At 44.6% G+C, this 24063-nt stretch overlaps 1 protein-coding gene across 2 annotated transcripts; it reads left to right on the top strand.

Moving 5' to 3' along the window:
• Positions 1-1114: 1114 nt before the first annotated feature.
• Positions 1115-22538, top strand: SLC25A47 (solute carrier family 25 member 47). 2 transcript variants are annotated; one of them, XM_068252367.1, is made up of 6 exons: positions 1115-1361; positions 9230-9273; positions 11207-11278; positions 11364-11546; positions 13554-13827; positions 20158-22538. In XM_068252367.1, exons 1-6 carry the CDS (start codon positions 1331-1333, stop codon positions 20436-20438), a joined length of 885 nt encoding a protein of 294 aa, XP_068108468.1. In that variant the 5' UTR covers positions 1115-1330; the 3' UTR covers positions 20439-22538. The 2 variants fall into 2 exon arrangements, with proteins under 2 accessions (XP_068108468.1, XP_068108469.1); XM_068252368.1 differs by lacking the exon at positions 9230-9273.
• Positions 22539-24063: the final 1525 nt, after the last annotated feature.

Here is a 24063-nt window from a genome sequence, read left to right on the forward strand (position 1 = left end):
GTGCATGCTATACAGTGGTGTGTACTGCACAGCAGCAGTGCATGTTATACAGATACAGTGCATGTCGTACAGTGGTGTGTACTGCACAGCAGCAGTGCATGTTATACAGCAGCAGTGCTTGTTATACATACAGACACAGTGCATGTTATACATACAGACACAGTGCATGTTATACAGACACAGTGCATGTTATACTGGAGCAGTGCATGTTATACAGCAGCAGTTCATGTTATGCAGATACAGTGCATGTTATACAGGAGCAGTGCATGTTATACAGCAGCAGTGCTTGTTATACAGCAGCAGTGCATGTTATACAGCAGCAGTGCATGTTATACAGATACAGTGCATGTTATACAGTGATGTGTACTGCACAGCAGCAGTGCATGTTATACAGACACAGTGCATGCTATAAAGTGGTGTGTACTGCACAGCAGCAGTGCATGTTATACAGACACAGTGCATGCTATAAAGTGGTGTGTACTGCACAGCAGCAGTGCATGTCATACAGATACAGTGCATGTTGTACAGTGGTGTGTACTGCACAGCAGCAGTGCATGTTATACAGACACAGTGCATGCTATACAGTGGTGTGTACTGCACAGCAGCAGTGCATGTCATACAGATACAGTGCATGTTGTACAGTGGTGTGTACTGCACAGCAGCAGTGCATGTTATACAGACACAGTGCATGCTATACAGTGGTGTGTACTGCACAGCAGCAGTGCATGTCATACAGATACAGTGCATGTTGTACAGTGGTGTACTGCACAGCAGCAGTGCATGTTATACAGACACAGTGCATGCTATACAGTGGTGTGTACTGCACAGCAGCAGTGCATGTTATACAGATACAGTGCATGTCGTACAGTGGTGTGTACTGCACAGCAGCAGTGCATGTCATACAGATACAGTGCATGTTGTACAGTGGTGTGTACTGCGCAGCAGTGCATGTTATACAGACACAGTGCATGCTATACAGTGGTGTGTACTGCACAGCAGCAGTGCATGTTATACAGATACAGTGCATGTTGTACAGTGGTGTGTACTGAACAGTAGCAGACTGTGACTTCCAGCTAGTGTCACCTTTATAACACTAGTAAGTAGGACAGTTTGTCACCTGACCTGTCGCACTGCTGTGGCTGCCAGTCCTTCTGGCTCTAGCTAGGCTATTTATTTACCCTCCTGGCAGGGCAGGTAACCTGTTCTGCCTCCTCAGTGGCGGAAGAGCTGAGATATCACTCAGGGATATATTATATTGTCAGGACACTGGTCAGCTGCACAGAGGGTGACAGTCACAGAGAGAAGGTGACCGGCAGAGACATTCCAGCACATGGCTGACTTCATAGCAGGAGGCCTGGGAGGTGAGTGACATGTAGCTGTGTAGCTGTGCCTGTGTCATATCTGTGTGACTTTAAGTATTTATAATGTAACTTTTTATGTATCTATGTGGCTTTATATATGTGTGTGAAGTTCTGAATCTATGACTGTATTTATCTTTGTGATCTCTGTGTGATTTTATGGATCTATGTATTTATGTTACTTTATGTAGCTATGTGACTTTATATGTTTATGTTCTATTATCTATATTGTTTTATGTATCTATGTAGCTTTTGTATCTATGTAGCTTTACGTATCTGTGTGACTTCTTGTGTATGTGTGACTTGATGTATTATGTATCTGTGTGACTTTATGTATCTTTGTACCTTTATGCATTTACGTATCTGTGTGACTTTCTACATTTATGTTACTTTATGTATCTGTATAGGTTTATGTATGTACAGTGGTTTGCAAAAGTATTCGGCCCCCTTGAAGTTTTCCACATTTTGTCACATTACTGCCACAAACATGAATCAATTTTATTGGAATTCCACGTGAAAGATCAATACAAAGTGGTGTACACGTGAGAAGTGGAACGAAAATCATACATCATTCCAAACATTTTTTACAAATAAATAACTACAAAGTGGGGTGTGCGTAATTATTTGGCCCCTTGAGTAAATACTTTGTAGAACCACCTTTTGCTGCAATTACAGCTGCCAGTCTTTTAGGGTATGTCTCTACCAGCTTTGCACATCTAGAGACTGAAATCCTTGCCCAATCTTCTGTGCAAAACAGCTCCAGCTCAGTCAGATTAGATGTATGTATGTATGTATGTGACATTTTGTATGAATTTATATGATATCAGTGTGACTTAAACTTTATGGATTTATGTGACTTTATGTATATGTATCTACGGGATACTATGTATCTGTGTACCTTTATGTGCCGTACGTTGGCAGCTTCATGCTTCTAAGTAGCTCTGAATATATATCTATCATTGTTTTTTTTCAGAGCTACTTTGGTACATGAAGCATATATGAATATATTTATGTCTCTTTACGGCGTTAGGTATTTCCTTGGAATATAAATAGGACTAGGCAGAGGGGCGAGTTTCATTTCTGCAAAGTAAAAGGGCAGATAAACATTATAAAGGTAACTGTCATAAAGTTTGGGTGTTCTGTGCATTGAATAGAATGTAGCCCTTTACAACCAGCTCCAGCTCTTCTTGGATGTTGGTGGGTTTCCACAACTTCACAACTACCAGCTGAAATATAGCTTATATTAATACCTTAAAAGACATATAGAAGCTACATTTCTAAAGACAAGTGAATATGTAACACGCCAAAAAACAAACAAAACACAAAAGGTATTAGAAACAATTTCTGGGTATAGTTCAGAATTTATTGTTCTATGAATGATGAAAAGCCACCCTGGCCCAGATGCAGCAAAACAAGCCCAAGCCCAATCCAGAACACTCCCACCAACATGTTTCACAGTTGGCATAAGGCTCCTATGCTGTAATGCAGTGTTTTTCTTTTCTAAAACTCTTCTCATTCAAGCCACAACGTTCTGGTTGGCTTCATCCATCCACAAAGCATTATTTTAGTAGCCTTCTAGTTCCTTCACACAATCTTTAGCAAACTTTAGAAGGAAATCAATTTTTTGGGAGGGAGAGCTGTGGCTTTCTCCTTGCTACCCCGTCGTGCACACCAATGCTGCTCATTGTTCCCCTGATGGTGGACTCAGGAACATCAGCTTTCATCAATGTGAGACAGGCCTTCAGTTTCTCAGAGGTTATCCTGGGTTCCTTCGTTACCTTTCAGACTACTACACGTCTTTCAGAAAGGGTTACCTTTAATGGCTGATTGTTGCTTTTCCTCCAGTTTTACACAATCTGGCTGACTGTTGACTGGTGAAGTCTGTGGCATAACTAGAGGTTATGGGGCCCCACAGCTGAACCTTCATGGCATCTTCAGAGATGGGCATTCTTGAGCAATACCACCTGCCCCTTCTGTATGCCTATGTGGTTAATTTTCATGCTCACCTACTCTGCATGTAGTCCATGGGCACTGAGATACAGTCAGAGGGTGGTGGAATACAAGAAAGTTAATGGTGAATACATCAGTTGTAGCCTGGGCCCCCTTTGCTTCAGGACCCCATAGCAGCTGCCATGGATACATATAAAATCAGTGCCGGGAGACTTGGGCTACAGCCGGTATATTGCTGATCCTGCTGCTGCACAAGGTCCCGGCCACGCTAAATACTATTCCCCCTCCAGGCCGCCATGGATGGTGGGGAATGAAATAATTCGGCTTCCAGTAATTGCTGGAAGCCGAATTATTGTGTTTTAAAAGTAACTTTAGCTCCGTCTTCTGATGGCGCCGGAGTTACTCTGTGTGTGCTGCTATAGCTGTAATTCCTATAATGGCCTATGGTGGCGGCTGCGCCCAAATCTCCTGCGCTGTAATTAAAGTGCTCGGCTGCCATGGCTGCAATGACTACTGATACAACCCTCAGTGGAGTCCATGCTCTTTACATAGTTACATAGTTATTTGGGTTGAAAAAAGACATACGTCCATCGAGTTCAACCAGTACAAAGTACAACTCCAGCCTGCTCCCTCACATATCCCTGTTGATCCAGAGGAAGGCGAAAACCCTTACAAGGCATGGTCCAATTAGCCCCAAAAGGGAAACATTCCTTCCCGACTCCAGATGGCAATCAGATAAAATCCCTGGATCAACATCATTAGGCATTACCTAGTAATTGTAGCCATGGATGTCTTTCAATAGAAGGAAAGCATCTAAGCCCCCTTTAAATGCAGGTATAGAGTTTGCCATTACGACTTCCTGTGGCAATGCATTCCACATCTTAATCACTCTTACTGTAAAGAACCCTTTCCTAAATAAATGGCTAAAACGTTTTTCCTCCATGCGCAGATCATGTCCTCTAGTCCTTTGAGAAGGCCTAGGGACAAAAAGCTCATCCACCAAGCTATTATATTGCCCTCTGATGTATTTATACGTTAATTAGATCCCCTCTAAGGCGTCTTTTCTCTAGACTAAATAAACCCAGTTTATCTAACCTTTCTTGGTAAGCGAGACCTTCCATCCCACGTATCAATTTTGTTGCTCGTCTCTGCACCTGCTCTAAAACTGCAATATCTTTTTTGTAATGTGGTGCCCAGAACTGAATTCCATATTCCAGATGTGGCCTTACTAGAGAGTTAACCAGGGGCAATATAATGCTAGCATCTCGAGTTTTTATTTCCCTTTTAATGCATCACAAAATTTTGTTAGCTTTAGCTGCAGCGGCTTGGCATTGAGTACGATTATTTAACTTGTTGTCGATAAGTACTCCTAAGTCCTTCTCCAAGTTTGATGTCCCCAACTGTATCCCATTTATTTTGTATGGTGCTAGACCATTGGTACGACCAAAATGCATGACTTTACATTTTTCAACATTGAATTTCATCTGCCATTTATGTGCCCATATAGCCAACCTATCCAGATCCTGTTGCAATATGACACTATCTTCCTGAGAGTTGATGATTCTGCACAGTTTTGTATCATCTGCAAAAATAGCAACATTGCTCACTACTGCATCTACTAGGTCATTAATAAATAAATTGAAGAGCACTGGACCCAGTACAGACCCCTGTGGGACCCCACTGCTAAGAGGCTCCCATTTTGAGTACGATCCATTGACCACAACTCTTTGTTTTCTGTCCATTAGCCAGTTCCCTATCCATGCACACAGACTCTTCCCCAGTCCTTGCATCCTCAGTGTCGAAGGCCTTTGCAAAGTCCAAGTATATTACATCTACAGCATTCCCAATATCCATATTAGCATTCACTATCTCATAAAAGTAGTCTTGTGATGACTGTAATCTGCTAGTTATGATTACGCAAAATTATGCCTAAATTATCGCAAGTACGTCTATACGTGATTACAAATTCCTAATTCAATTGGCTTTGTATAATCATTCGTAATTACGCATGAATTTATGTGTAATTTACGGGTAATTTCATGCTGAATGTGGCGGTGAATTGCAAAGCACCCATACAAGCTATAGCCCCAAAATTGCTACGAATGTTAAGAATAGTGGATACAAGAGAAAAAAATAATTTTCCAAAAACACCTTATAGTTTTTGAGAAAATCGATTTTAAAAATGCAAAGAAAAATGCTTTTTTAAACCCAGAAAAATGACAGTTTAAAAAAACATTTTTTTATTTTTTTTAAAAATCGATTTTCTCAAAAACTGCAATGTCTTTTTGAACAATTATTTTTGTAACTCTTACCCAGTATTCTGCTTAACATGTGTAGCAATTTTGGTAGCAATGGCATGTATGGGAGCTTAGCTATTCACCACCAAAGTCTGCACGAAATTACGCGTAAAATCATGCGTAAATTACGAATGGAAACAACTATGAAATGAATTACGCTATCCCCCCGAAATTTCGCATTATGATTACGATGTGTAATTGTGTATTAGGATGCGTAATTATGCATGGGTGTAATTTCGGCTCATCGCTAGTCTTGTAAGCTTTCCCAGGTTTAGGGGCATCAATGCCTCTCTGGGGTCTTCAGGCAGGTCCTCTGCCCAAGGCCTGATACTCATCCATAGTGTGCTGTATGTGTTATCAAGTTTGGCTCCTTGAAGCTTACACGGCGCTCTCACTCACACCTAGATGGGAAGACCAGACTTACTTCTGCCACACAGAGATACGTTATCGTGTCACGCTTTTCAATAAACATATTACCCAATATAGTAATATTTGTTTTGTTTGTTTGACTGTTTAGTTTTACATCATCTACTCTTAGGGCATGTTTAAAAACAAAAATCTGATTATTTTTAGATTAGATTGCGTCACGTTCATATAAAAATATAGAAACATTTCAGGGATTCGCAGCACCACTGTAGATAGACTAATGCTGGGCATACACGGGTCGATGTGGCGGCCGATTAGCCGCCGGATCAACTCCCACTGCGTCCCCGCTGGCGCTTCCTTATCAGCCGCTCGATTCCCTGCCATTGTCCGCCGGCGGGAATCGAGCGGGCGGGAGGTCGAGCGGCTTGATCGGGCCAGCTGAATATTATCAGCTGGCCGGATCAGCTGCTCGATACACGGTACAGAAATGTACCGTATATCCCCAGCATTACAGACAGACATACATATAAATAGATAGATAGATAGATAGATAGATAGATAGATAGATAGATAGTTAGAAGGATAGATAGATAGATAGATAGATTGATAGATAGATGGATGGATGGATAGATAGGCCACTGCAGCTTTAAGGCCTTGCTGCAGGGCCGCACAACTCAGCACACAAGTAAATCCCCCCCCCCTTTTACCCCCACCCCCCCACCCCCCCAACAGAGCTCTAAGTGTTTATATTTTTCTTTTATACAGTTATGTGCTTTATTTTTTTAATAAATTCCAGTATTTATTTATTTTTTTTTTTTTATTAAATACCTCCCTCCCCCCAGCCAGCCAATCACGGCGATCGGCTGTCATAGGCTTCAGCCTATGAGAGCCAAACGCTCTCCTGTGTCCCAGGGGGACAGCCGTGTCACACGGATGTCCCCTGTACAGCGCTGCCCTAGATCACATCACTGTACAGCCTAATTCGAAGGCAGTTTCGCCATCTAACAGTCTCTGAGCGGGAGAGTGATGGCGGAGTGGTGCTACGCCCTCTAAGCGGAGATGCACGCGCATCGGCATGAGCGATCTCCTGCTAGCCCCATAGAAGGCCGTTGACGCCAATTGGCGTGGAGCGGTCGACTAAAGGTTAAAATGCAATGGGGTTCTAGGCAAGGTAATAGATTTCGGACCCCTGCATGTCTTTTTGGTAAGCTGAAGTGGAGAGAGGCCAGATAAGGCGACGGGTGGGCCCCTTGTCACCCACTAGGCCCCAGGAACCTGCCTAGGCAGCCTGGTGGATAATCCTGCTCTGGATAGACATATACTGTAAACGGATAGACAGCTAGATGGGATGGATGGATAGATAGCTGCAATGAATAACTCAGGCACTATCTGTCAGACCATGATATTGCACTGATATATATAAGTATATAATGGTGACTGGAGCAGATCGGTAGTTCCGGCTCTCATTCTAGGAGGACAAAACATTGTGCCTGCTCCTCTGTCTCCAGTGTGACCTCCCCAGCATGTCACACCCTCCCCGCATTATACCTGGGATGTCCCAGATCCAGAGCCACAAAGCTGCTTTCACTAAGCTGTCCTGTCCGGACTGACGTCACTGACCCGCTAACCATCCATGTCCCCAGCGGTGACCCTAAGCCATGTGCCCTGCTGCACAATCCCAGATACACAACATTTATATCACGCAGCGGACTCAAAATGCCAGAGCTGCAGCCACTAGAGCGCACTCTATAGGCAGTAGCAGCGTTAGGGAGTCTTGCCCAAGGTCTCCTACTAAATAGGTAGTGGCTTACTGAACACATAATATTCAATAAAATGTTTTCCTACTTTTTATCTGCCATACGGTTATCATATTTGCTTTTGTGCATAAGTATTATCATTCATTTAGAAGTTATACGTTCCCAAAGTACTTTTTTTGCTCTGAAAGCTGACTTTGCATTTTATTCAGAACTGCTTTATTCATCTTCTAACTTAAAATGCTTTCTGATTGTCTGACTTTGTTCAGCAGAGCCTGCAGTGTCAGAGAAGTGTTTATTTACATTCCTCACTTGATACAATTAAACACAAGATAACATTATCTCCACTTCAGATTCCTCCAGCTTTCCTGGCAGGGAACTTCTAAGTCCTGTGTGTAACCCTTTGAATGCTGTTCTAGTAAAAAAAAAAAAATGCTTGTTGTATATAATATGCTGTAAATAATCTATCAGGCCTGGTGCACACCAAAAACCGCTAGCAGATCCGCAAAATGCTAGCAGATTTTGAAACGCTTTTTCTTATTTTTCTGTAGCGTTTCAGCTAGCATTTTGCGGTTTTGTGTAGCGGTTTTGGTGTAGTAGATTTCATGTATTGTTACAGTAAAGCTGTTACTGAACAGCTACTGTAACAAAAAACGCCTGGCAAACCGCTCTGAAGTGCCGTTTTTCAGAGCGGTTTGCGTTTTTCCTATACTTAACATTGAGGCAGAAACACCTCCGCAATCCAAAATCTGCAGCAGCCCGGGAGTATGGGTTTCTCCGAAACGCCTCCTGCTCTGGTGTGCACCAGCCCATTGAAATACATTACCCAAGCGGATCCGCACCCGCAAGCGGATCGCAAACCGCAGCAGAACCGCTCTGGTGTGCACTAGGCCTCAGAGCACATAAGAAATGCTGGGTTTCATTCCGATTTAACAGGAGGAACTGAGATTCAAACCCAGATCTCCTGAGTCAGAGGCCGAGCCCTTAAAGTGACATTGAATCGAAAGAAAAACCTTATAATGAATTGCATGTGTAGCACAGCTAAGAAATAGAACATTAGCAGCAAAGAAAAGAGTCTCGTAATTTTATTTTCAGTTATAGGTTTTTGTTTTGTTTTTTAATATTGCATCATTCTCTAATATTTGCAGTTTCAAATTACACTCTGTATTTTAAGCTATAAAACAGTGCAGAGCTAATGACCCTTTGAACTTCCCTGCAATAAAACCTTATCGGAAGTTGTCTTTCACTTAATGCACACGTTGCCAGGTACAGGAGAGCATGCTTTTCATTGCCTGTATGCCTCACTGTACCTACTGTATGCGACCACCTTTTTTTGTTGTGTTGTAATGCTGCATTGCACCTTTACAATGTAACGTCCCACTGTGAACCTAGCCGTTTTATATTACGTTATGTATAGACAAAGAATGAGTTCCTGTGCTGTTATATAGGTGTGCGAGGTCCTCTTCTGTCTGCATAGATCTGATATGCTCTGTCTTTTCTGCAGGGGCTTGTGGTGTCATGGTGGGGTACCCTCTGGATACAGTGAAGGTATAGCACCATTAGATTGTATTGTATTCTATTGAATGTCTGTCATACTCTTGTCAAGCCAGCGCAGCACCCAGCTTAACCCTTTATTCAATTAACTTTTTCTCCTGAGTTTTCTCCTATGTACTATTTTTAAACTTGTCAACAAAATACCCGTTAATCTCTTGAGGCCACAGTGTTAAACCCCCTTTAAAGACCAGGCCAATTTTCTCAAATTGGGCCACTGCAGATTTAAGGCCTAGCTGCAGGGATCCCCCCCTTTTCTCCCCACCAACAGAGCTTTCTGTTGGTGTGGTCTGATTTTATAAATTGTAAAATGCTGAAAAGTTAATTTACAAAGAAGATGAAATAATTTCCCAGTAGATAACTAAGGAGAACAGGTGAATTACATATAGGCCTTTGTCAATAAAATGCCCTTTAAAGTGTACCAGAGATCAAAATAACTAAAGATTTGATACTTACCCGGGGCTTCCTCCAGCCCCATAAGCTCGTCTGAGTCCCTCGCCGTCCTCCCGGGGTCTCCCGTTCAGCCGCGATCAGCTCCAGTAACAGACTCAGTCTCGTCAGTCTGGGTCTACGGCGCATGCGTGAGAGGTCAGCAGACTGGACATGAATGAGCTGTTACCGGGGCTGATTGCGGCTGAACGGCAGACCACAAGAGGACGGCGTGGGACTCAGACGAGCTTATGGGGCTGGAGGAAGCCATATGGCATATTTGGAGCCCCAGGCATTACAATTTAGGTTGTGTGCACACATTCAGTTTTGATTGGCCAATTTGCCCAATTCCATGTAGTAAGGTGGCCTACATACATGATACAATTTTTTAAAATTATTTTCAATTCAAGGTTTATAATCAATTTTTCTGATTGATCTGACAGATGTACCACACGTGTGTTCAATTTTTACCCACTGATGGCAAAAAAAAAGTGATTGAAAACTCTGAGAAAATTGCTTGGGAGTATATATATGGAAATTGACAATCTACCCTACACCAGTCAATTTTCATAAAAATTGATCAGCAAATATGCGAAGTATAAAAAAAAAATGCTTTGGATTTTTCTGAAAATCAAAATGTTTTTATCGTATTGCCATAAAATCGGATCAGCGCTGCGTAATATGTTGGTGCTTTATAAATACAATAAATAAATACATTTTATTGTATCATGTGTGGCCACCTTAATGAGACACTGAAGCGAACAAAAATTATGATAAATTGATTTGTATGTGTAGTACAGCTAAGAAATAAAACATTAGCAGCAGAGACATACGGTAAGTCTAATATTGTTTCCAGTACAGAAAGAGTTAAGCAACTCCAGTTGTTATCTATGCAAAAAGCCATTGAGTTCCACCACTTTCAAAGTTGCAGAGAGCTCTGTCTTATAAAGCTTGTTATCTCCACTGTCAATCATTGCCTTTTCTTTTTCCTGCACTGGACAGGTCAATAGTTCACTGGCCTGCTCTGTAAAATAATGTAGAATACTGAGTAGTGTGTAAACTGCAAATATTAGAGAATGATGCAATGTTATAAAAAACACTATATAACTGAAAATAAAAATAATAGAATATTTTCTTTGCTACTAATGATCTAGTAATTATCTGTACTACACAACCATTTCATTATATCATAATTTTTTTTCGCTTCAGTGTCTCTTTAGGAGCTTAGCTACCTACACAATCTGTTCATATTATTCAAAAAATGTTGGCTCTCATAATACATGGAAGTGATAAAATTGGCGAGTGATTGGCCAATAAAAATTGGATGTGTGTATGCACCCTAATTCCGGTTTACGTAACTTCTGTCGAGGCACAGTAATTGGTCTCCAGATTCACCATAAGATTGGATGTATATATGCACGCTGACAGTCGTTTTATGGAACATACAGCCACATGTACAGTAAATGCTTCTACCGTTTATGCCACGATTGTTGCTTTCCAGGTGCGGATTCAGACGCAGAGAAGCTACAGCGGGATCTGGCACTGCATCCACTCCACGTATAAGACGGAGAAAGTAAGAGGAGGTGTCATTCTTTCGCTCCATCTGTAGTAAACGTGATATGAAATATATAATAATAAACATCCTGTTTTCCCGCAAGGTGTCTGGCTTTTTCAAGGGGATGTCGATGCCCATCTCCACCGTGTCCATCAGCTCATCGATCGTCTTCGGGGTCTACAGGAGCTGCCTTCATAACCTGTGCATGCTGAAATACGGAACGGCCAACGTCAAACCGTCCAAGCTGGATATCTTCCTGTCCGGCTACGCAGCCGGCGGAGTTCAGGTAACTACCTACCCTAATAATAATAATCAGAACATTTATATAGCGCTTTTCTCCTGTCGGACTCAAAGCGCTCAAGAGCTGCAGCCACTGGGACGCGCTCAGGAGGCCACCCTGCAGTGTTAGGGAGTCTTGCCTTGAACTCCTTACTGAATAGGTACTTGACCTAGCCAGGATTCCAACCCTGGTCTCCCATGTCAAAAGCAGTGCCCTTAACTAGTACTCTATTCAGCCACTAGCTTCAAACGGAATCAGGTAAAAAGGGCCCAGGAGCCCTTATGTAAAAAAACTGCGCCGCCATAGGGGCCTATTATAAAAGCCGTGACTAGAGGTGAAAAAGGAAATTTAGGCACATGGCGGCGGCCGCAATCAGGCGCCTGTGGGTGCCAAAATTTACCATTTTTTTCTGCAGTTTTTTAATGCAGCTAAGATGATAAATTTGTGACAAGCAAGGGTAAAATCCACACTTGGAGGCCCCGGGGGTTTGTGGAAATCCAAATTGCAGCATTGCATAGGAGTGCCAAATGTATCATCTTAGCCACATATTGGGGCTTTGTGTTTGGGGGAGTTAAGGTTTGGGGGGAGGTAGGGTTAGGTGCCACGGGGGGAGGAGTTAGGTACCACTGTTGGGGGGGGGGGGGTCTTTAGGCACCACCAGGGGGGGAGGGGGGGTCTTCGAGTTAGGCACCACCAGGGGGTGGTTAGGGTTTGGCACCACCAGGGGGATGGTTAGGGTTAGGCATCACCAGGGGGGTGGTTAGGGTTAGGCACCACCAGGGGGGTCTTAGAGTTAGGCATCACCAGGGGGGTGGTTAGGGTTAGGCACCACCAGGGGGGTCTTAGAGTTAGGCACCACCAGGTGGGTGGTTAGGGTTAGGCACCACCAGGAGGGGTCTTAGGGTTAGGAATTGGTAGAGGGAGTGTTTTGTGTGGGAGTAGGGTTAGTTTTAGTTTTAGTAAAATATCTGTAAAACTTACTGATATTTTACTATCACAATCTAACAGTAGAATGTTTATATATACAGTATATATATCAGACCTTTAGAAGGTGCTAGAACCCATGGCAGCTTCGTCCATTTGCCTCCTCCCCCTCCACAAACAGTCCGCTCTGCTTCTCCCGGGCTTCCCAGACAGCCAATCAGGAGCCACGGCAGCCCTGGAGCCTGAAAGAGCGGCCATATTGTTAGGGGTGTGGGTGGGAGTGACTGAAGGTATTTGTTATAGAGGATATATAAAATATATAAAAATAATAAAAAAATAGATGTTACGGCCAGATCCCCAAGTTGCCATTTCGGGTGATGCCAATACACAAATAAGTCTTCCTTTATCGGGCTGGCCAAAATGCAAAATGACAGGACCTGGCCAGTCTAGTCCCAAAGAAAGCTTTACTGAAGAGAGTTCAGCAGCGCTGCTCCATGTTACCCCCACACTCATCACCTATTTCCCCCCTCCACACTGATTTAGTTCCATCCGCATCCTGCGTCTCCCACTTTGCGCCTCCTCCAGCCCCGCTCCTGCTCTGCAGTTCTATTTTATCGCACTGCGTAATGTTGAACCGGTTAGGCAGTATGTATACTGTATATATTGTTTGCTTGGCAGTGGGAAACAGCCATTATGTTCTGCAATGCAATAGACAGGAAACAGTCAGGGCCATGGCCATGACATCACACTGTGGGAGGGGTTTCACCACAATATCAGTCACACATACCCTCCTGATGATCTATTTGGGAAAAGGTACAGATTTCTGATGGGAAAAAGGTTATTGATTGGGCTGAGGTTCAATCCTAGGTTAACGTTCCTCTTTAGGAATGATTCATGGTGCCTTGTACAAAGTCTACACATGATGGCAGAGCAAGGTACCATGGGGCAGAGGATATTTCCCTGCATTTCCTGCCCTGCCGTCACACATCACAGCAGGAGACAGGAAGTCCTGTGAGTCGCAGAAATAACATCGCAGATTTTTACTCTTCTTCACAATTAACTCTAATCTGCATTTCTTCCTGTCACCAGGTGTTAGTGTCCTCTCCAGCAGACATGGCCAAAGTCCGCCTCCAGACGCAGGTGTCCCCGCTCCACCATTCCGGCACGTGCGCGCTTCTCACCCGACCCAAGTACACCGGCCCTGTGCACTGCCTGATGACCATCGTCAAGGAGGAAGGATTCCTTGGGCTGTACAAAGGAAGCTTTGCACTAATGTTCCGAGACTGCCACTCCTTCGCCACATACTTCCTGTCTTACACTGTTTTCCGGGAATGGTTTGTGTCTTCAGAGCAGAGTCATACAGGTATGCCCCTCATGACTGAGACACGCCCAGTAATCTGGCTAGAACCTGAATATAGATAGAGGTCTAAGAGGTGCCTACGGAGCATAATATAATTGAAATGCTAAAAGGAGTGTGGTTGAGTGTACTTACCTTCTGCAGTAGGACAGTTGACATTGGGAAGAGACAATTTATTGACCGAAACAAATAATGTGTTTTGTTGGTCAAGTCCCCTTCATCAGGGAGCTTACAATACGTAAAAAAACATATTTATATACTTTGAGAGGTTATCTGAACTACTGCAGAACAATTTACTTGTCATTAAGCATTTATTATCCACATAAAAGGATAGATCTATTTTTTTTTTCAGGTCACACGTCTAGTTATCTTAATTTTCATTCATATGACTCCATTGAGGTGGAGGCAGTATGTTTACAGCCAACAGGCAGCTCTGCATCTGCTTCAGGCTGGGGATGGGGTGGGGTTTTCAGGCTGAGGTATGCTGACAATCACAACACACTAGTTTCTGAATGCAGCTGCTGAGCTCTGGCTCCATGAGGGATCACCCACTGCTCTCAGCTTCCATCATGCTTTGCAGTGTACCAGCAACAAACCTGAACATAAATGTCACATCAGCTTGAAATTATTAGTACCTCATTGACTCTCTCTATTAAGAAATATGCTGAAGAGCTTACTGGTGACATTTGTGGACTTTTTCTGATGTCTAGACTCTTCTGGGGCTATGCAAACAAAGTATGGTGCTAAATACTTTATGAAAAAAATTGGCCTGTACAACGCCACATGCACACTTTGGAGTTAATAACTTGCTAGATACCAACTGGCGATCAATTGAGAGATATGTGGTATTATTTTAACCGTGATAAGTTGTAGAATAGATTTTAGGGTATTTTAGGGTTAAGGCCTATGTCTTGTGGATTCTTTTTAGTGACAAATTATGACAAACTGAATCATATGCAATAAAATTTATATTTTCATATATTCTGTACCAAAACAAAAAAGCTTGTAAAAAGAAAACAAAGTGACAGAATTTAAAGTGGAATACATAAATTATTACCTTAGGGCAAATAAGTTTATACATTTATAATAATAATAAAAATAAAATAAAAAAATATACCTTTATTTCCAGGGACAAAATGGGAAAATAGAATGTGTGGGTTCTATTTAGGCTACTTTCACAGTTAGACGTTACAGGCGCACGTTGGTGCAGCCTGTAACGCAGCCCAACGCACAGTAATGAAAAATCGATGGGCTGTTCACAGTGCGTGCCCACGTTGCGTTACATTGTAACGCTACACGTTAAGTGAAAGTACTGCATGCAGTACGTTATACACGGCTGTTTGCACATGCTCAGTATTGTTGGAAGAGGAGGGGAGAGTCCGCTATTGCAGCCAGCCACATGGCTAATTAATATTCACTGCACTGTGTGACGTGCAGTGTTTACTTCCTGGAGTGGCCGCTTTGTGCGGCGATTGGCTGGCGGGACCACGTGGTCCGCATGCGTCAAAAAGTATGCATCATGGACGCATCAAGAGCCGCATAACGCGGCTCAATCTGACGTCCAACTTCAACACCACCACGCGTTGAGCTAGGGGCACGTTATGCGACCTTAACGTCGCATCTAACGCAACGTCTTAGTGGGAAAGAGGCCTTAAAGTAGTATTGTTTTAACACTACAGGGGATTGAATTGGAGAAATAGTGTATTTTTTCCCTTATTTTCCCTTTCAAATGAATAGAAAATAATTACTGAAAACAAGTATCACCACCAAAAAAGCAGAATTTGTGCAAAACTCCCCCCAAAAAACATGTAGATTATATAGGGGTATAAAGTAGTAATAAAGTTATTGGCAGATGAACAGGAAGAGCGCTGAAATGTGAAAATTGCTTGTGCCCATAAGGTGAAAACAACCTGCGAGCTCAAGTGGCACCGTAGTGCGCTGAGTGCTCCCGGCCACAGGAGTGCGATCATTGACGCGCACTGCCGGGCCTAATGTGTGCGCACTGCTGGGCCTAATGCTTGCGCACTGCTGACCCAGAAGCAACTTCTGCTGGCTTTTAGGAGAGAAGCGAAGAGGACAGAGATGAACAGGGGGGAGCAATGCTCCCTATACATTCCTGCTCCCCCTCCTGTTCTTACAATCTTATCCTTTAAGTGGAAATAACCGCTGGTGGGGAAGCTTTTGCAAAATTTTCCCTGGGCAAGAATCAGCCAGATTAACCGTGAAATTAAGGTTTTTTTTGCCAGCTCATCCCTTATCATGCCCGGTCCCAAGGAATGCTGTCCTTGGCTATCTGGCTTGTTTGAAGTGGCACTGTTACTGGCCAGAGGAAGTCGGTGAGATCCACGAAACACGTTGCCTGTGCAAATAAAAATCTTTTTGTTTTGAAATCCTCGTTAGTGTCATTGGGGAGGGGTAAGCCACCTCCTATTTTTTTATTTGATTTTAACAAAGATTTATTCATCCTGGGCGCCTCTTCACCCTAGCTGTTCTGTATTGGAGGAAGTGTAAGTAGTTATGGTCCCCACACCCTGAGCCCTTCTGCAGGTGCACGGGCTTCTCCCCCTATAGTTACTAGCACTGTTCGCTTGCCGTCCCCCCCCCCCCCCCCTGCCCTCTCCATAGAACAGTGGATGCCAATCAGTGCATCTGTACAGCAATCAATTCCAACGCTGCAGTGATGTGTGTAGAAGACTTTACCGCACATAATTGTGTATTGCTCTGCGCTGAATGTAGGTCATTGTGCTAAGAATACTCCCTGGCTTCTCGCTGGTGGGAGGAATGGGTTAATGTTCCTGATATGAAGAAGCAGAAATAGAGAGAGAGAGAGAGAGGGGGGGGGGGGGGGAGTGTTCCAAGTGTAACTGTATCCTCCTGAAATGCTGAATACTAATGAATGGAGAGGTACAGCCTGTCCCTTATTGTCATGCACATTCGTAGCTCCGCTTCCAGAATAAACTCAGAGCCCAGCTGGTGTCTATGTGCCTCTATCACTGACTGTCCCACTGCTATCACTGACTGTCCTCTTCTATCACTGACTGCCCCCCTTCTATCACTGACTGTCCCACTGCTATCACTGACTGTCCCCTGCTATCACTGACTGTCCCACTGCTATCACTGACTGCCCCCTGCTATCACTGACTGTCCCACTGCTATCACTGACTGTCCCACTGCTATCACTGACTGTCCCCTGCTATCACTGACTGTCCCACTGCTATCACTGACTGTCCCACTGCTATCACTGACTGTCCTCTTCTATCACTGACTGCTCCCCTTCTATCACTGACTGTCCCACTGCTATCACTGACTGTCCCCTACTATCACTGACTGTCCCACTGCTATCACTGACTGTCCCACTGCTATCACTGACTGTCCCACTGCTATCACTGACTGTCCCCCTTCTATCACTGACTGTCCCACTGCTATCACTGACTGTCCCACTGCTATCACTGACTGTCCCCCTTCTATCACTGACTGTCCCACTGCTATCACTGACTGTCCCCTACTATCACTGACTGTCCCACTGCTATCACTGACTGTCCCACTGCTATCACTGACTGTCCCACTGCTATCACTGACTGTCCCACTGCTATCACTGACTGTCCCACTGCTATCACTGACTGTCCCCCTTCTATCACTGACTGTCCCACTGCTATCACTGACTGTCCCCTACTATCACTGACTGTCCCACTGCTATCACTGACTGTCCCACTGCTATCACTGACTGTCCCACTGCTATCACTGACTGTCCCACTGCTATCACTGACTGTCCCACTGCTATCACTGACTGTCCCACTGCTATCACTGACTGTCCCTTCTATCACTGGAATCACCAGAGATTCCAAAAGCACTAAAGCTAAGAACACACATGCGAGAATTGTTACCCATCGGGGATCGAGAAACGGTCTCTCAGGTGACAGATCATGGGATGACGCTGTACAGACACATCCCTAGCCTTGAGGCTAGCAATGTGTTCTGTTGCTTTGGAGGGGGCGGAGGAGTGACAATTGGCGGATGACAGAGCGGCTTCATTCGGTCGGCGGGGCTTATAAAAAGCATTGCGAAAGGTCGTGCTCGGGCATCGGGGTCGGTAAGAATGCGACAAGATGGATCTTAAACGATGTCCGAATAATATCGATTGGTGGCCGCTGTACACACATAACAATCGTTGGCTGAAACGGCTATTATCGGCTGACGTTAACCCTCTGGGCGATACAATTATATCGCCCAGGAGGTGGCGCAGCACTATTTTTTAATTTTTTTTTATTTTTTAAATCATGTAGCGAGCCCAGGGCTAGCTACATGATAGCCGCAGCGCAGCGACATCCCCCCACCCACTCCGATCGCCTTCGGCGATCAGAGTAAGCACAAAATCCCGTTCAGAACGGGATTTCCTGCTGGGCTTCCCCGGTCGCCATGGCGACAGGGCGGGATGACGTCACCGACGTCGTGACCTCAGAGGGAGTTCCGATCCACCCCTCAGCACTGCCTGGCACTGATTGGCCAGGCTGCGCAAGGGGTTGGGGAGGGGGGGGGGGGGGCTGCGCGGCACGGCGGGTAGCGGCGGATCGGCGGCGATTGGAAGTTACACGCAGCTAGCAAAGTGCTAGCTGCGTGTAACAAAAAAAAATTATGCAAATCGGCCCAGCGGGGCCTGAGAAATCCTCCTGCGCGACATACCCCGAGCTCAGCTCGGGATTATCGCTCAGGAGGTTAAGCTAATGAAAGCCAATGGAGGTGAGCACCCAGGAGCAATTAGGGGAATTGCAAACGTGGTTCCTGCAGCACTTTCCGAGCGATTAAACTTCAATACAAAAGGTAGATGTTGCAAAATCACTTTGCAATTGCTGTACAAAAGCGATTTTGCTGTGATTTCACCACCCGAACAACAAAAAAATGTATTTGCATTTGCAAATCGTTCTGCAAACATGAGCATGAATAAAAAAATGCTTCTAAAAGCGCCAGAAATGGCTGTAGAAAATGCTAGAAAAAGTTGAGCGATTGCGATTGGCAAACGCAAGTGGACGCCCATCCGAACATATTTACTGCTGTAGTGCTCCCTCAGATCTCTGATCTCACGGATAGCCAAATGGTCCATGCTGCATGTCACATGATCTGAAGGGCTGCCAATCAACCCTTCAAATACTGACACATATACGTTATGCAGGTTCTGGGGCTACTTACACATACGGTTGAGCCGAAATTTCGCGTTACTATAATTACGCATGCGAAATTTGCTGTTACGATGCAAAATTATGGTAGCGTAATTGCCATTAAAATCGTAATTGAAAATACCGTAAGCGTAATTTTCAGCGCGTAATTTCGCGTTAAACCATAACGTAATTTCGCGTTAAACCATAACGTAATTTCGCATTTCTTCGTAATTTCGCGAATTTCATAATTACTTGTTAGCAGGGTTGCTCGCGAATTTTCGCCAAAGGGTTCGCTTAATTTTCGCAAAATTTAGCTTATTTTTTTCGCGTATTCGTCTGCATGGCATATTTTGATGCGAAATATCACTACATGGCGAATTTTTTATGCGAAATAGCACATGTAGACAGTACAACTTGTCTCGAAAAACAACTCAGCATTCCGTAACGCGAAAACTACGCGAAAATTAACGCTTACAGTAATATGAACTATCGCGAAATTACGTTATGTAACTACGCTTACAAACGGGTGCATGCAAGGCAAACGTAATTTCGTGATACCCACTGTAATGCGAAAATTACACGAAAATTACGCTTACGCGGAATTCCGCGAAATCCTTCTTCATTACGATTATGTACTTACGGCCATAATCGTAATTACACTAATTACGCGAAATTTCGCGAAATCGTAATTAAGTCATTACGCTCATCTCATAACCAGTGTCTAAACAACATCTAACTAGCCACAAGACCTGTATAATTCATAGGTGTCCCCATGTAAAGTCAAGAGCTGGGTACACTGGTGATCTTTATGCAAGCATAGAGCATAAAGGGATGCTAGCTAGTATTGTTTTAAAGGACAACTGAGGACGAGAGGTATATGGAGGCTGACATTTATTTCCTTTTAAAGAATGCCAGTTGCCTGGCTGATCTGCTGAATGCTTGTTCAGGGTCTGTGGCTAAAAGTATTAGAGGCAGAGGATCAGCAGGACAGCCAGGCAACTGGTATTGTTTAAAATCAAATAAATATGGCAGCCTCCATATCCCTCTCACTTCAGGTGTCCTTTGAAGTGGAAGCATTGGTTCTTAGAAAACTGTAGCAGTTTGGTCAGCTGTAGAAAAACAAAATACATATTCTCACATCAGCTGCCTGTCGGTGTTAATATTCCCTTCCTTGTCTTTCCAGATGTTATGGGGGTCCTGCTGGCCGGGGGTCTGGCCGGCGTCGTAGCCTGGAGCATTGCCACCCCGATGGACGTGATTAAGGCCCGTCTGCAGGTGGACGGCGTCACACAGCGGAGGTACAGGGGGATCATTCACTGCCTCACCCACAGCGTCCGGACAGAAGGCGCCACCGTCTTGTTCAAAGGACTCTCGCTGAACTGCATCCGAGCCTTTCCTGTAAACATGGTGGTTTTCCTCACCTACGAAGCCATCCTGAAGCAAATCAAACCCTTCTGTAGCTGATGAGGGGCCGAGAGGGGGACCGTCGTCAATGCCAAAGCTCAGCCTGATGAACTATTGCTGCTGAACTGCAGGAGCCATGCAGGGAGTGTTTACTGGGAGGATCCAAGTTGCCTTCCTGCTTATTGCGGACGAAGAGAACTTTATTCGCAACAAACAGAAATAAACAAACGTGAGCCAGCAGCCCTGATACCATAGAGCAAGGTGTCCAACTCAATAACGGAAGGGGCCAAAATCTAAAAGATAGTCTAAAGGTTGCCACATACAATACAGTTTTTTACATTTATTTTTAATTCAAAATTTACAATCAATTTTTCTGATTGATTATAACAGTTGAAAAATCTGACCAATGTAACACACACACACACACGCTCTCTCCCCAAAAAAATAATTAAAAACTCTGTTTGCATTTTTACATTACGAAAGTGTCAGTCTGTCAAACACCGTACTATCTTGCAAAAAATGAATCAGAAATTTACACCACTCCCCATCGAAAAAAAAACGGGAAATCTGATCAGAATTTTCACACACACACAAAAAAAAAACCCCTTTCGATTTTTTTCTGTAGAATCATTTTTATCGAAATTGCTGTAAAATCGGATACATTTACTGTATTGTGCGTGGTCACCTTAAGTCACGGGCCGAACTGTTTATGAAGATTTAAAGGGGAACTGAAGTGAGAGGTATACAGAGGCTGCCATATTTATTTCCTTTTAATCAATACTAGTTGCCTGGCAGCCCTGCTGGTCTATTTCTCTGCAGTAGTATCTGAATAACACCAGAAACAAGCATGCAGCTAGTCTTGTCAGATCTGCCTTTAAAGTCTGAAACACCCAATCTGCTGCATGCTTGTTCAGGGGCTATGGCTAATAGTATTAGAGGCAGAGGATCAGCAGGGCTGCCAGGCAACTGGTATTGCTTAAAAGGAAATAAACATGGCAGCCTCCATATACCTCTCTCTTCAGTTCCCCTTTAACATTTATTGGACATTCTCAAATAAAGTGGCATAACCATAGTGACTGTGAGGGACCAGCTCCTCCCCCTTCTGCAGAGTAGCGCAGTGGAGCAGTTTAATATTTACCTGCCCCATCACTGTCAGTCCTGCTTCTCCCCCTTCTGCAGAGTAGTGCAGTGGAGCAGTTTAATATTTACCTGCCCCATCACTGTCAGTCCTGCTCCTCCCCCTTCTGCAGAGTAGTGCAGTGGAGCAGTTTAATATTTACCTGCCCCATCACTGTCAGGCCAGCTCCTCCCCATTCTGCAGAGTAGTGCAGTGGAGCAGTTTAATATTTACCTGCCCCAACACTGTCAGGCCTGCTCCTCCCCCTTCTGCAGAGTAGTGCAGTGGAGCAGTTTAATATTTACCTGCCCCATCACTGTCAGGCCTGCTCCTCCCCCTTCTGCAGAGTAGTGCAGTGGAGCAGTTTAATATTTACCTGCCCCAACACTGTCAGGCCTGCTCCTCCTCCTCCTGCAGAGTAGCTCAGTGGAGCAGTTTAATATTTACCTGCCCCATCACTGTCAGTCCTGCTTCTCCCCCTTCTGCAGAGTAGTGCAGTGGAGCAGTTTAATATTTACCTGCCCCAGCACTGTCAGGCCTGCTCCTCCCCCTTCTGCAGAGTAGCGCAGTGGAGCAGTTTAATATTTACCTGCCCCATCACTGTCAGGCCTGCTCCTCCCCCTTCTGCAGAGTAGCGCAGTGGAGCAGTTTAATATTTACCTGCCCCAGCACTGTCAGGCCTGCTCCTCCCCCTTCTGCAGAGTAGCGCAGTGGAGCAGTTTAATATTTACCTGCCCCAGCACTGTCAGGCCTGCTCCTCCCCCTTCTGCAGAGTAGCACAGTGGAGCAGTTTAATATTTACCTGCCCCAGTGCTGCTTCTGGTCTCATCTGATCTTCCTGACAGACACGCTGCATACTCTGAAGTCATGTCACATGATCAGGAGGAGTGCAAGCATAGAGCATGCACCTGCCGGGAAGAACGGTATAGTACAGCGTTGAGAATAAATATCACACTGCTCCACTACGCCCCCCAATGTTGGGAGAGGGTACGAAATTGTTAACTGACATGTATGTTGTAGGTCATTAAATTATTTTTCTAAGACTGGTTGTGTTTCATTGCAGTGCTAGCTAGGCAGTTTCAAACTGATCCATCAAATGTGGCAGATGCTGCAGCGGGTTCATACATTTTCATGTTTATAGAGAAACCGTAACCAAGAATTGAACCTCATCCCAAACAGTAGCTGATGCCCCCTTTCCCATGAGAAATCTATTCATGAATTGACATTTACTGACGTGTTGAGGTAAGTACTGCACAAGTCGGTAATTTACCTCACTGCTCGGGAATGTCAGCTTTTCATGCGGTAACAGCTTTTATGAATTGACATTTTCCTAAGTGCTCGGTAAAGTCAGCTGTTTTCAGCATTTTCTCATGCAGTAATGCTTTATGAATCAAGGCCATTATAGGGATATTTAAAAAATCTGCATTTGGATAGGGGCGCCGGTCCGCTCACATAGGACACCCTGCAATAAACTGCGTCAAGCAGACATGATTTTTTATAGCACAGAATCACCAGTCAGATTTAGTGCTCGATTTTCAAAGCTGGACTGTAAAATCCAGAAGTGAGAGCAGATTGGTTGCTGATGATAATATAGAAGCTGTTTCTTTAGAACAGTTGTCACTCACGAGGCCTTCTTTTCTGGCTGGACAAAGGCAGAGATACGTTTCTATTTATAACTCCTCCTTAGATCAGAAAGGACATTGTGTTCCCCGGTGAGGGTCAGACAATCGCAACACGCAGGAATGCAGACTGGGTACACGACGCTTCTCTGGAAAGAGCATCTTAAAGGGACTCAAAGCTCAAAATAGTAAAAAGTTTTATACATACCTGGGGCTTCCTTCAGCCCCATCCGCTCAGATCCCTGCCATGCACGCGTCCTCCGCTGCCCGCAGCTATGGGAACCGGGTCCCCGCCCTTACGTCAGTCGGCTCTAGTCTACTCAGGAAAAGTGTGCCCTCTACGTAACTTTCCAGCGGCTGCTGGAGAGATACGCAAAGAACACACTTCTTTTGCGTAGACCGGAACCGACTGACGTAAGTGACGGGTCCCGGTTCCCGAAGCTGCAGGCAGTGGAGGATGGCGGCGCAGGAGCGATCCGAGCCGATGGGGCTGGAGGTAGCCCCAGGTATGTATAAAACTTTATTATTTTGAGCTCTGGTACACTTTAACCTCCTTGCCGGTTTTCCCGACCTGAGCTCGGGGTAAAAAAAAAGAAGCTGTTAGCGGTGATCCTGAGCTCAGGTCGGGGTAGGCAGTGCAGCGCTTTACCTGTCAGTTGTGGAGTCCCGCGCGGGATCGTGCTGTGCAGCGGGACTCCAGACTCTCTCCCCGGCAGTGTGGGGTCTTTCCCTGGCCGCCGGGATCCCCATGTCCCCGTTATTCTTCCAGGGAACCCGGCGGCCAATCGGAGCGGCGTGACATCATCGGGGGCAGGGCTAATATTTAAAACGAACTTCTCTATATTAGAGAAATATAGAGAAGTTCGTTTATATGTATATTAGCGCCATCTTGTGGCCAAAATGATAACTGCAGTGCTGGAGCCCAGGAAGGTAAATTTTTTATTCTGCT

Source organism: Hyperolius riggenbachi, chromosome 9 (genome assembly GCF_040937935.1).
Source record: "Hyperolius riggenbachi isolate aHypRig1 chromosome 9, aHypRig1.pri, whole genome shotgun sequence".
NCBI lineage: Eukaryota > Metazoa > Chordata > Amphibia > Anura > Hyperoliidae > Hyperolius > Hyperolius riggenbachi.